This window comes from Aquarana catesbeiana, linkage group LG01 (assembly GCF_042186555.1).
Source record: "Aquarana catesbeiana isolate 2022-GZ linkage group LG01, ASM4218655v1, whole genome shotgun sequence".
In the NCBI taxonomy this organism is placed as follows: domain Eukaryota; kingdom Metazoa; phylum Chordata; class Amphibia; order Anura; family Ranidae; genus Aquarana; species Aquarana catesbeiana.
This window is the reverse complement of record NC_133324.1, coordinates 474,967,906-474,981,911: the sequence shown is the minus strand read 5'-3', so window position 1 is coordinate 474,981,911 and position 14,006 is coordinate 474,967,906. Positions and strand designations below refer to the sequence as shown.

At 40.5% G+C, this 14,006-nt stretch overlaps 1 protein-coding gene across 2 annotated transcripts; it reads right to left on the bottom strand.

Moving 5' to 3' along the window:
• Positions 1 to 1,246: 1,246 nt before the first annotated feature.
• LOC141102378 (solute carrier family 46 member 2-like) lies at positions 1,247 to 13,676 on the bottom strand. 2 transcript variants are annotated; one of them, XM_073591339.1, is made up of 4 exons: positions 13,496 to 13,676; positions 8,245 to 8,328; positions 4,894 to 5,050; positions 1,247 to 1,402 (listed from the first exon to the last, which is right to left on the bottom strand). In XM_073591339.1, the coding sequence occupies exons 1-4, from the start codon at positions 13,659 to 13,661 to the stop codon at positions 1,351 to 1,353; spliced, it is 459 nt and encodes a 152-aa protein (XP_073447440.1). In that variant the 5' UTR covers positions 13,662 to 13,676; the 3' UTR covers positions 1,247 to 1,350. The 2 variants fall into 2 exon arrangements, with proteins under 2 accessions (XP_073447440.1, XP_073447433.1); XM_073591332.1 differs by lacking the exon at positions 13,496 to 13,676 and adding an exon at positions 11,384 to 13,478.
• Between the last annotated feature and the right edge of the window lie 330 nt (positions 13,677 to 14,006).

Below are 14,006 nucleotides of genomic sequence, written 5' to 3'. Positions count from 1 at the left end.
CCCCCATCCCTGCCTCTCCACCCTAAATAATAACCCCCCATCCCTGCCTCTCCACTAAATAATAACCCCTGCCTCTCCACCCTAAACAATAACCCCCCTCTCTGCCTCTCCGCCCTAAACAATAACCCCCCTATCCCTGCCTCTCCACCCTAAATAATAACCCCTGCCTCTCCACCCTAAACAATAACCCCCCATCCCTGCCTCTCCACCCTAAACAATAACCCCCCCGTCCCTCTAAAGTTGGGAGGTATGATTTAACCTCTGCAATGTGGGGAGCTCAGCATGGCAAGAGAAGATTTTGTCCGCTCTCAGAGTTCAGTTTTAATGTACCACCCTAAATAATAACCCCTGCCTCTCCACCCTAAATAATAACCCCCCTCCCTGCCTCTCCACCCTAAATAATAACCCCTGCCTCTCCACCCTAAATAATAACCCCCCTCTCTGCCTCTCCACCCTAAACAATAACCCCCCTATCCCTGCCTCTCCACCCTAAATAATAACCCCCCATCCCTGCCTCTCCACCCTAAATAATAACCCCTGCCTCTCCACCCTAAATAATAACCCCCCTCCCTGCCTCTCCACCCTAAATAATAACCCCTGCCTCTCCACCCTAAATAATAACCCCCCTCTCTGCCTCTCCACCCTAAACAATAACCCCCCTATCCCTGCCTCTCCACCCTAAATAATAACCCCTGCCTCTCCACCCTAAACAATAACCCCCCCATCCCTGCCTCTCCGCCCTTAATAATAACCCCCCATCCCTGCCTCTCCACCCTAAACAATAACCCCCCCGTCCCTCTAAAGTTGGGAGGTATGATTTAACCTCTGCAATGTGGGGAGCTCAGCATGGCAAGAGAAGATTTTGTCCGCTCTCAGAGTTCAGTTTTAATGTAATGTAATGTAATGTATGAACACACACCCAGGCAGGTTAAGCTAAATAGACTAGTGATTTTTTCGACCTTGCCAACTATATGTAACAATGTCATTTACATACTACTCCCAACTCCCTGACCTTTTTAATGTGATTTTTTTTACAATTATATACTTTCTACCAGTGACTTTGCATTAAGAAACTGCTCAGACACACTCATATAAAGTAAATTGTGGCTTGCAGGTTTATATATTTATCTTGACTGCTCAAAGGCCTTGTTCAAACCTAGCTATCAAATAAAATAAGAGCTTTGCGAGGCACCCTTTAGGTGAGAGGCATTAAACTATTTCCTTTGTCAAAATAATTATACCAACAAACAATATATAAAATTTAATTCACTTATTAAAAAGAATATACAATATATATATAAACATTCAAGATAAAAGGTAAAGAAATGATTATAGTGTGATGAGTTCTGTTTATGCACCCCTGGCACGATGGAATATTGAAGAATATTTAAAGGCGGCAACACTGAAAAAACAAAAAACAAAAAAAAATATTTAGTTAAATACATGAAAATAAAGGTACAGTTTATATCACTGATTTTAAATCATTACATGAAATTAAAAGACTGATATATATATATATATATATATATAACAGCCAGCAATTTCATAGGTGCCCCACCCCCGCCCCCCCATATTTCACTATAATAGGCTTTCCTTTAAGAAAACCTGTGCCTAAAAGAATACAAAGGCTGGCATAGCTGGACCCTCTTGCTGAAATTGCTGTCATGCTGAGAGGAGGTCCTACACTTCTTAAAGTGGTTATGGGGAGAGAAGTATGGGGGCTGCTATTGTACACCTCCTTCTGAAAATGCTAGATGCCTGGCTATGTCTGACTTCTGTATGTTTCTGTAACATTCCAGGAACATGCATGCTTTAAATTAGTGGCAGGAAAGTGTTGGAACTACTTAGCCTTATACTTGTTCTGGGTTAGTGATTGAGGCTGGGTTCACGTATGGTGCGGACGCGGCTCACAGCAGGGGGTCCAGTGCGTCTCTGTTCACCGATTCAGGTGCATATCCGGTCCAAATTTTTGCCTGAATTTGCACCTCAATCGGAACCAAAGATGCACAGGACCCTTTCTAATTGCGGACCGCGGTCCTCCCAGAGCTGTCTGAACCGGTGCGACTTCTCATGCGAAATCATGCAAGTTGTGGGCGGGGTTACTCAGTCTGCACGTGGGGTACCTTTCGTCCTGAATGTGCTCACCAACGTCTGGGACCAGGTGGGGACTGCAGTCATGTGAAAATCAAAAATCTAGGAAATTCCCCAACTTAGAGATAAGCCATGTCACTGTGTGCAGTCATAAAAGTACAGAGCTATTCTGAAAGATACTGTCCCATGTAACTACTCACTGATGCATGTCGCATTTAGAAGGGACACTGCTGAGCCCGTGCCCTCTCCACTAGTCCAGCATACCTCTGTTACCTCACTCCCAGTAACAGAATGGGATCCTGCCGTGCACATAGCATGGACCTCATGTGTGCACTTGTTAACTTCTTCACTCCTGTGCAATGTGACCAGGTCATAGATCTGTTATGTGGGTTTGATTATGATTGCTACTGGAATCTGACTGCTAGGGAAGGAGCCAGAGCATTGACCCCCTCGATACCAGAGGACCTGGCACTTATACCAGGTACCACACTTCACGACTGGCTGCAATGTACCTTGCACTAGTCCTTGGTTACCCATAACAACTGCAATACCCCTCTTGCCTGCCTTGTTGAGCGACTAGACCTTTGGTAGCTTCACTTCATACCCCGTATGTGCTTTACTGACTCAAGTTCTTTTGATACTCCAGAACCAACATGCACCCCTTTGAATAACTTTAGACCAGGCTTAGAACAGTTGATGCAAATTTACTTAAAGTCTTTGACAATCCAGTTCAACATGAACAATATATATAAAATGGTGATACTCTCGCGCCTTCAGCTACCTAATGAAACAAAAAAACCTACTGCAGCAAGCACCTAGTCAGCTGATCCTAGCAGATAATAAGATGATTGGTAATAATGATGCTGCATTGTGGGCTTACTGATAATTACTGAGAATAAACATAAAGTGCAAAAATACAAATAAAGTATTAATAAGAAAAGCTAATAAAAAACACAGTATGGTCTATGATAAAGTGTGTGTGCAGGTGAATCTGAAATATCATCCCAAAAAACAGTGACACATAATAAGGCTAAAGTGCAGAGTGCAAAACAGTGCCAGTGCATCCATAAAAAAGTAACACTAGTGATGTGATCAATTAAAAAGGAAATTAAGAATAAACATTCGAGGAAGCACCCCAAACTTGGGTGATCAGTAATAAACTGTATTTATCAGTTCCAAATGAACTAGTATAACAGTGCAGGACATTTCATAAAACAGTGTCCAAAGTGAATAATAAGTGATGATTCCCTTCACTGTGGATGGTGCAATGAAAATGGCCGGTGTCTAGCCAATCCAAGCTGTGGTGGCACCTGAATATGCACTAGCCCCTCACCTTACTGCTGTAAGGTTACAGCATAACTTGAATCTGATGCTTGAAAAAAACCAAGGGGTCTTCAATCGGCCCCTCTAATGGTAAACACACCGGTGCCTCTTTATCCCATCTCCAGTACTCCAATATACCTCAGGTTGGGTACAGCCTCCTTTCAATTGTGGTACACTCGGGACAGTATGGATGAAAGAAAGATCCCAGATAGTATAATACCGTATTGACTAGCGTTTATTAAAATAACATAATACAAACACTCACATTAGAAAAAAATGATCGGATAACACTCCACGAGCCGCAAGCTCATCTACCTGTGTCACCTCTGGTCTGTGCCTATTGCTCCAATCCCGACACGTATCGTCACACCACGTGACTTCATCAGGGGATCTCCTACACGCACTTTATCATAGACCATACTGTGTTTTTTATTAGCTTTTTTTATTAATACTTTATTTGTATTTTTGCACTTAATATTTATTCTCAGTAATTATCAGTAAGCTCACAGCGCAGCATCATTATTACCCAATGAACAATATATAACCTAACCCTAGCTACTACTGGTCAGCTGATCAGGAATACCTTCACAGGTGGTCCACAGCTTGCATATTTCATGACTAGGCTGTCCACCAGATCACCGATGCAAGGCGCTGCAGTCCTACAGCATGTCTGCTCAGAATCCAAAATGCCACTGTGGAAGTTGCTCTTGGGCCCCAGCCTTCCCCCTATTTTTATCACAGGTGGGAAGGCTGTATTACAAAGCCCGGGAATAGCCGCACACAAATTAACTCTTTCCCCCAGCCTGGGCCAGCCACTAACTAATCTAACATACCTGTGGGCAACCTGCCTACAAACCTCTGAAACAATGTTGATCAGGGGCGGACTGACCATTGAGCCACTCGGGCACTGCCCGAGGGCCCTGGGCCACTAGGGGGCCCCATCAGGGTTGCCAGCCTCAGTAAAACAAGGGACAGTAGGTATAAATCTGTGTTTTTTTTACATCTGTCTGTGTATACTGTGTGTGCATGTATGTGTATATTGTGTGATTGTATACTGTGTGTGCGTATACTGTGTGGCCCCATAATCTCTGATTGCCTGGGGGCCCCATAATCTCCTATTGCCCGGGGGCCCCATGAGTTATTAGTCCGCCCCTGATGTTGATACATGTTTGATAAAAATTAATTGAAAGAGACAAAAAGCATCAAGCAGCTTTACTGTAGCCACTTAAACCCCTCAAATCTAGTCTATTTAAGGGCTGGATCACTTTAGGAATCGCGCAGGAATGCACTGCGCGTTCCTGTGCAATTCACATGCAGTTCAGTGCGGTGCAATTTCAGCCCATTCATTTTAAGGTATGGCAAATGCTTGTTATGTACAATTATGAGTGATGCCTGAATAAATCACCTCTAAAATATATTAAAATTTTAACTAGTTACCAGAAGTACAATAAAAGGCTATATAGTATGTGTGGTGCTCACCTGATAGGGATGAGGCTCAGAATGGAAAGAATGCCTGATATAATAAAGCAAGATCCACTGAATGAGGTTAAAGTGGCTTGGTAGATCTCATTGAATACAACTGATGTCAAAATTCCTGTAATTGCTAATGACAGTTGGAGTACAACAAAGACTTTTCCTGGAAAAAAAGTATCATGATCACTTGAAAAAAAAATACAAAACTATTGGTCTTATTCAATAAAATGTATTCAAATTAAATGCTAATTCTTCAATGCAGTTCCTCCTGGCAACCAATCAATCAAAGTACAATGAATTCTGATTACTGCATTTAAAATGAGCATTTAGGACTGTGATATTTATTTGAAACATTCAAAACAAAAAAATGTAATTCAGTATTTGTTTATTCTATATAATCATAATTCCAATATTTGTTCATTGTCAATATATATCTATCTATATATATATATATATATATATATATATATATATATATATATATATATATATATATATATATATATACACACAGTGGGGACGTAAAGTATTCAGACCCCCTTAAATTTTTCACGCTTTGTTATATTGCAGCCATTTGCTAAAATCATTTAAGTTCATATTTTTCCTCATTAATGTACACACAGCACCCCATATTGGCAGAAAAACACAGCATTGTTGACATTTTTGCAGATTTATTAAAAAAGAAAAACTGAAATATCACATGGTCCTAAGTAATCAGACCCTTTTCTGTGACAGCAAGTGATAGCTAGCTCTTCAATTGCCAACAGCCCATTCAAGAGATACCTTTTTTTCTCAGCACTTCATTGCATCTTTAACCACTTGCCAACTGCATGCCGATACACGTCGGCACAATGGCAGCGGTGGGCAAATGGGCCTACCTGTACTTCCCGTTTAATTGGCAGGGCTAGCAGGCGCGCGCCTGCCGCGTACAGCGTGACCGTGCCCGCGGGACCCGCGGACTCGATGTTCGCCGGTGTCCCGGCAATTGTGTCACAGAGCCGCAGAACGGGGAGATGCAAACAAGGCATTTCCCCGTTCTGCCTTGTGACATGGCAGTGATCGCTGTCATGTGAGTTAAAGGCTATCTCCCCCACTCCCTAGGACACACTTAATCCCTTGATCACCCCCTAGTGTTTAACCCCTTCCCTGCCAGTGTCATTTACACAGTAGTCAGTGCATTTTTTAAGCACTGTTCACTGTATAAATGACAATGGTCCCAAAATAGTGTCAAAAGAGTCCGATGTGTCTGCCATAATGTTGCAGTCACGATAAAATTTGCAGATTGCCGCCATTACTAATAAAAAAATAATAATAATAAGAATGCCATAAAACTATTCCCTATTTTGTAGATGCTATGACTTTTGCACAAACCAATCAATATACGCTTATTGCAATTTTTTTTTTGACCAAAAATATGTCGAAGAATACATATCGGCCTAAACTGAGGAAAAAAAAATTTTTTTTAATATATTTTTTGGGGATATTTATTATAGCAAAAAGTAAAAAATATTGCTTTGTTTTCAAAATTGTCGCACTTTTTTTGTTTATAGCGCAAAAAATAAAAATCGCAGAGGTGATCAAATACCACCAAAAGAAAGCTCTATTTGTGGGGCCAAAGAGACGTCAATTTTGTTTGCGACCGTAGTCGCAAGCGGCGTAGTGCTGAATTGCAAAAAGTGCTCTGGTCAGGAAGGGGGTAAAATCTTCCAGGGCTGAAGCGGTTAAAAAAAAAAAAGTGAAAACACTATACACCCAAAATATCACACACCTTCACTCCAGGTGCATTGCAACCCCTTGCTTTATCCCCATATATCATTTTTTTCAAAAAAAATCGGAGCTAAAGCTATTAGGCATTGTTGGGTCAAAATTGGCCAGCACCATGACAGTACCTAAACCTGACCAGGAAAATGTGCTAAAATGTGTAAACACAAACAAGGCGGGTGCTTTGACACAGTAAAAAAAAAATTAAAGTGTATCGTTTCAGAGACACTTGATAATATAATGACCAGCACCAGAATAGTTTTGTTGGCAGATTGAAGGAAGAAAAGACTTATGCCACGTACACACGTTCAGACTTTCCGGCAATAAAAGCATAGATTTTTGTTCGAAGGTTGTTGGCTCCAACTTGTCTTGCATACACACGGTCACACAAATGTTGGCCAACAATTACGAACGTAGTGACGTACTAGATGTACTATGTGGTTTTTCAGCTCTTTAGCGCCAACCTTTGGGCTCCTTCTGCTAATTTCGTGTTAGTAGAAGTTTGGTGAATGTTGATTCGCGCTTTTCTTTTTGCGTTTATTAGTGTGCGCTTCATTATTATCCCATTAAAGAAGAAGAGAATTGTGTGTTGAATTTGGAGATTTCCTAATTTGCCACGTCACGAAAGTTAATTCTTCATTACGAACGCTAGTTTACAAGACCGTCCGCTTCTGCTTCTGATTATGCGTGGACTTTTGTGCGACGGACTTGTTTACACACGATCGGAAAGTCCGACGACAAAAATTTGTTGGCGGAAAATTTGAGAACCTGCTAGCCAACATTTGTTGGTGGAAAGTCCGACAACAAATGTTTGATGGAGCATAGACACGGTCGGACTTTCCGCCAACAAGCTCACATCCAACATTTGTTGTCGGAAAATCTGATCGTGTGTACGCGGCATAAGACACAAGGCAGGTGTTTTGTTACACTAAAAATGAAACTGTCAAAGACACAATACAAGGCAGTGTTTTTTTTTTTTTTATGTCAGCAATTTAATTTTTTTTTTTAATGCCAAGAAAAGATGCCTGTCTGAGTGTACCCAAGAGCTGCAACCTGGGAGTTGGTCAGCGGAAAAATCTATCACTCATGGTGTGGTTGGCTGTGAATGCGAGGAGCTCTATAGACTTGTGACTTGTTTCTTGGGCAAACTGGACAACTGTATCATGTTTTCAAGACAACAAGCACATGCCTAAATTTTGCTTGGTGATAATATACTTTTTTTTTTTTTTACTTCTACTTATTTCCTATCGCCTATTAAAATACAGCTATTGGTAGGGATGGAGCTCCATCCCTAAGCCACATGCCATGCCATGTTTTCAAAATTCCTTGGCTCTTTTAAATATGAGGATACTAAAATACAAATCATACATACTGTATACAATAGTATTTAAATAGTAACAACTTTGCCAGAAAATTTACCACATCCAGTTTTGAAAAAAAAGTGACATTCCAATAGTGTTGGACCCAGTGTGCTTAGTAATCTGCATTCAGTGACAGACCTGGTCAGACAATTTCAGGTTTTCCTACTCTTCCAACATAGTGAGCTAGAAATTTGTCCAAAATTAGTAAGTAACATAAAGGCACACGTCTACTCACCATATGATGATCCTTGTATATGTTTGGATAAAACAGACCTTATTGTTGGCATTGGTATCAAAGCAAACATCATCACAGCTCGAGCTACAAAATAATTAAACGCAACGTTTAATAATAATGTTTGCTACAAACATTTCTGCCTTACAAAATATTATTTATGCCTTCTTTAAATCGGTGCAATGTATCGCAAAGTCTCCTTAAATAGGTAATAAAGCCTCTTTTTTTTTTTTTATTAAACTAAAAAAGAGGTTATACTTGCCTTCCGGCTCTATCCACTGCTGTCCCTTTCCTCTTCTTCTGGAGTAACCTGCCGGCTCTATCCACTACTTCATCTTGTGGGTGCCCCATAGCAAGCTGTGTGCTGTGTGCTTTGGGGGCACTTATGTGGGTGAGCGCCGATACGGGCTGTGTGCATCCATAGACAAAAACAGCATGGCTTGGCAACGCCACCAAACCCCTCCTCTCCTAAGATTTGAGTGACAGCAGCAGGAGTCAATGGTTCCCACTGCTTCCAGAGTCTCCTGTGAGAGCAGGAATTGAAGGCAGAAGACCTGCAGCTGGGACAGCGCTGGATCACCAGCAGGACTCGGGTAAGTATTTCGGGGGAGGGGAAAAGTTAGTGGGGAGTTTTTTACCCTAATGCTGCGAATCCATTAAGGTAAAAAACTGCCTCGTACACACGATTGGACTTTCCGCCAACAAAACCGTGGAATTTTGTCCGAAGGGTGTTGGTTCAAACTTGTCTTGCATACACACGGCCACACAAATGTTGGCCAACAATTCAGAATGTAGTGACGTACTATGTGGTTGTTCAGCTCTTTAGCACCACCCTTTGGGCTCCTTCTGCTAATTTCGTGTTAGTAGAAATTTGGTGAGTGTTGATTCGCGCTTCTCTTTTTACGTTTTTCAATTTGCGCTTTTCAGTTCACGCTTTTCATTTTGTGCTTTTCAGTTAGTTTCTGAACGGCCGTTCGTCAACCAGACATGTTGCGGAATCGGAGTAGATAACATGTTATTTATTATTGGCCTTGGAGTTATTGCTTTGACATTTTTTTTTGGTTGAATAATGATTTGATTTGGTATATTTTTCTATATTTTTGGATGCATAGAATGCACCTTTTGGTTAAGTTCTATTGGCAGATAGCATGTCTAATTTATTTTTTTTAATGCACAATAAAAAAATTGTGTAGAATAATACTTTGCTATGTGTTTTACTTCAAATGACAGTTTGGGAGTAGGCAGTTACATTTTAAAAAATACAATGTAAAATTAACAAGGGACACCAACATAGTTGTATCTTTGATCTTAAAAACTATGGGATAATGGTGTTGTGGTAACTTGCCCAAATAAAAAAATAAACAAAAAAAACTCATAATATTATTCTTGATATCACTAGAAAAAAAAAGCCTTTAAAAATGTATTTGCAATAACTCCATCAGTATCAAAAGCAAAGCAGCTTCATTATTACCCCATTAAAGAAGAAGAGAATTGTGCGCTGCATTTGGAGATTTCATAATTTGCCATGTCACGAATGTTAATTCTCCATTACGAGCGCAAGTTTACCGACCGATTCTGCTTCCGAGCATGCGTGTTTGTACTTTGGTCTTTTGTCCGATGGACTTGTGTACACACGATTGTAAAATCCGACAACACACATTTGTTGACGGAAAATTTGAAGACATGCTATCCAACATTTGTTGGCGTAAAGTCCGACAACAATTGTCCAATGGAGCATACACACGGTCGGATTTTCCGCCATTAGCCTGACATCCAACATTTCCCGTAGGAAAATCCGATCGTGTGTATGGGGCTTTAGACTTAATAACACCTTTAGTATTTTCAGAAGTTTAGCAAGAACTCAATATTGTTTTTCACAACAGAAACCACTGTGTGCCAATATCAAATGTTCTGGTGCAGGCATGTCACATGACCAAGGAACAGCATAATCGCTGACACTTCCTGATTGGTCACGTACAAATGTAAGTTTCAAATAAGCACAATAGAAATACTATATATAAGCACATTGAGGAAAAAAAGTGTGAGCTAAAATGTTTTTTTCATCCCCAAAGGTGTCATTGTCTAGTTTGGCTTACAATGTCAAATATTTTACATATAATTACATAGTTAGTAAGTTGAAAAATGACATTAGTCCATTTAATTCAACCAACAATATTTGTATTATTATTCTGATCTGTAAGCAGGGCTTCCTATATAATTGGAAGTCCATGATGCCTAGATTTTCTTGTAGATTATCCATGTCTGTAACATGATCTGTGAAATATGAGGAAGGAAAAAAGTGGAAGTGATATATATGAGAGCAAATAGAGCAAAACTGAAAATTCTTTGGTCATATTTTAAAATGAATGCAAACTTTATCAAACACCGTATGTAAGGTTTTTTAAGAATATTACACTCGTATGTCTTGTCAATGTATGTAAATTTATAAATACTAGTGCTGTAAAATTAACCAAATACAGTATATTACTGTAGATTAAATCATCTCATTTTGTCTAAAAAATGCTCTGATGATTTCTGTTAACCACCACAGAAAAAAAACAATAGATCTATGGTTTCGTATTTGAAAAGGAAATTAGACAATGTTTTATTTCCATAATGCATTGGAGACATTACAAATGTGATATGGAACTAAACTTAAAGTGTAAGTAAACCCTCCTGTTGTTTTCAGCCAAGGAAGCTGCCATCTTTGCCTCTGTTTAATCCACAACTGCCATGATGCTGCACATGTGATCAATTATGACACCAGCCATTGGATGGTTTGACAGTTTGGTTGAGAGCATAACCAATGGGAGTGCTGCATTTCCGGCACATGCCGGAAATTAAACTGTTTTATGGCTGGGTTTACTACCGCTTTAAGTTCCTAAGTTTTTGTTTCAGTCTGTGTCTTGACATAGACATGAAGGACACAGACTGCAAAAAACACACTTTTTTTGTCTGTAAAAAGTCTGCAAATAAAAATCTGACAGTTTTCATTCCTTTCCACTTTGTCCAAAGATAAAAACCTAATTGATTAGAATTCGACAACAATCAGACGCTGGGGGAAAAAAAAAAAAAAAATGATGCAGCCATGATCAGGTGCCTAAAGAAAAAGTACCGGATTGAGTTTAACTGTTGAACTTACCAATAAAATACAAGAAAGTCCATCGTACAGTTGCCATAATGAATATACCAGCGCAGAAGGACAATATTCCCATTATAATTAAAGTTACATCCTTTAGACATCTGGAAAAAATGCAAACTCCCAAGAAACTGGTGACGAATATCAAATAACCAGCAGCGTTGGCATAACCAATGTATGTAGGACTAAACTTTAGAGGTTCCTTAATTAAAAATAAAGAAAGTACATCCATGGCTCCATCCACAGAGATATTGTACACTATAGCAGTAGCAAAAAGAAGAGCAATGAAAAATTTGGATGGAGTCTGAGCAGGGAGGCCCCCCAAAGGTCCATTAGTTTCACCCAGCAGGTTAGATCGCTCATTTGGTTCAGGTAAGTTTCCGTTACTGACTTCTTGTTCATCCATTCCATCAATTGAATTCTTACGCAGTGCTGTTTCATTATAAGGCTCTTTTAAAATAAATATACTATATAACAGGCATATAAAATAAAGTGAAACACTGCATATAACTAGGACTGCACCTGTATTATGTGTTATTGTATATGATACAAAGATGTGTCCAGAAGCAAGGCTGCCAACACAACCAGATAGTCCATAAACTAATTCAATGACAATGAATTTGAAAGATCGTCTTTTTTCAGTTGAATCCACGGCTGCCCATGCCATAACCCCAGCCCAGTAGGTTGTGAACCAGCCTGTTAAACCATTTAGAGCAGCAGAGCCAAACATCACTTCAATAGGCCAGTCTAAAAAGATGACAAGCAATAGAAAACACCTAGATAAAAAATACCCAAGCAATGGAACACATATTGTGACCTTTCTTCTCTTATTGTCACCAATCTTTGCTAGGATATATGCTGACAACAATGGGGTAAGTCCCAAAATTAGGTTGTGAATAATATAGAAGTTTGATATAGCTTTCTGTAGTGTGCCTGAATGAGATGTGTTTAAGGATGTAGCAGTCCGGTTATAATAATCCTTGACCACAAAAAGTAATGCTGTATCATAAAAAGAGCTAGCAACCTGTGCCCCAGCAACCACTGGCTCAATCAAAGTCCTCATCATTATCATGACTGAACACTATACTTACTACAGTTAAAAGTATCAATCCTTCAGACAAAGAGAAAGTTGATGATTAATATAAGCTCAAACAGTAGAGAACCTTTCAATGCGAAGAGAAAAAAAAAGAAAAAAAATCCAGTCCAAGATATTAGATCTGCTTCCTGCCAATGTTTTCTTCTGAGTCGTCTTAGCTGGGAACTTTAAGCATGGAAATGATAAACAAAAGTGCATTTGTGAATTATGTGCATATATAATGACTAAATTAGCCAATACAGGAAAAAAGTCTGACTGCACTTACTTCCTGATATGAAATACATTGCATATGTGGGTGGGACAAGGGTTTGTATGCTAGAGTTCAGATGAAGTTTAGACAGGAATGTGGATTGGTCACATAATTGACATTTAAAGACATTTTTTGCAAAATGGATATAAAGATTACCTGGACTTACACTGCACTGGACTTACAAGGCAGTAGGGTATGCAGGAAAAAGCCAGTGAACACAGTAATTGTCAAGACTCTATCCGCAGCAGATGCTCAAGAAGACCTGGCATTCCTGCCAGTATCTTACATGGCCGCATGAATGCACATTGTCGCACACAAATGGGCACACAGATGCACACTGGCACACAGGTGTATGCACGAATGCACGAATGCGCGCTGACACATGTCCGGCCTGGACTGACGCCAAACAGGCTTTATAGGGGGGCCAGTCCCTCTCTGTGGTTGCTGGTTGATTTTGGATCTCCCAGGAGTTTGTTCCTGTGTTACCTTGCATCTGTGGATATCTGTTATTGACTCGGCTTGCCCCTGGACCTGTCTTCTGCCTGCTTCTTGTTCTGACCCCAGCTTGTTTAACAGATTCTCTTCTGCCTGCCACTTGATCTGTCCCCAGCTTGTTTTATGGACTGTCTCTTCCTGCTCACCTGTGCATGACCCTGGCTATCCTCCTGACCACGCTTGCTCTTGTCCACAGCCAGGACCTGACCTTGGCTTGAACTAGCTTCTCTCCTGATTTCTGCTCTTCCTGAGCCCTGCTACCCTGGTGTTTTACCTGAGTATCCAGACATCTCATCTGACAACACTCCAGTCAGAGCATCTCTGCAAGCAATTCCAACAGGTGCCCTGTGCTTCTTTGAGCCTGACTCCTCCTGTTCCACCTTCAGGGGAGTCAGGAGCTTAGCCGCAAGGGAAGCCCTCTCTCCATTGGCCTCCAGCATCAGGTATGTGATAGTAATACACAAAGAGACAAACAACACAGGCTCTGTGTGCACAGGTGCAGTTAATGAGGCTGGCTGAAACTGACAGGGGAAACAGACTGGTGCAGAGAAAAAAACTGAAGAGCAGAGTGAGACATGGAGGTGAAGGAAGACGGGCTGCAGGTAGAAGTGCATGTAGTGACAAAAGCAGGATACAGACAAATGGACACATGGCTTGGCTGCATGGGAGCAATAGGAACACTAGGGATCACAAGAGGAACAGGGAAACACTTGATAAGAACACAGAGGGGAATCCCCTGCAGACAACTGCACTACTGGAACCACAGGAACTCTTTTGTCCTTTCT

Coding starts and splice junctions, on each gene's coding strand:
- LOC141102378 (XM_073591332.1), bottom strand. CDS start 12,452: ATGATAATGATGAGGACTTTGATTGAGCCAGTGGTTGCTGGGGCACAG. Junction 8,329..11,383: donor GACTTTCTTGTATTTTATTG/GTAAGTTCAACA, acceptor ATTATTTTGTAG/CTCGAGCTGTGATGATGTTT. Junction 1,403..4,893: donor CTGAGCCTCATCCCTATCAG/GTGAGCACCACA, acceptor TTGTTTTTTCAG/TGTTGCCGCCTTTAAATATT.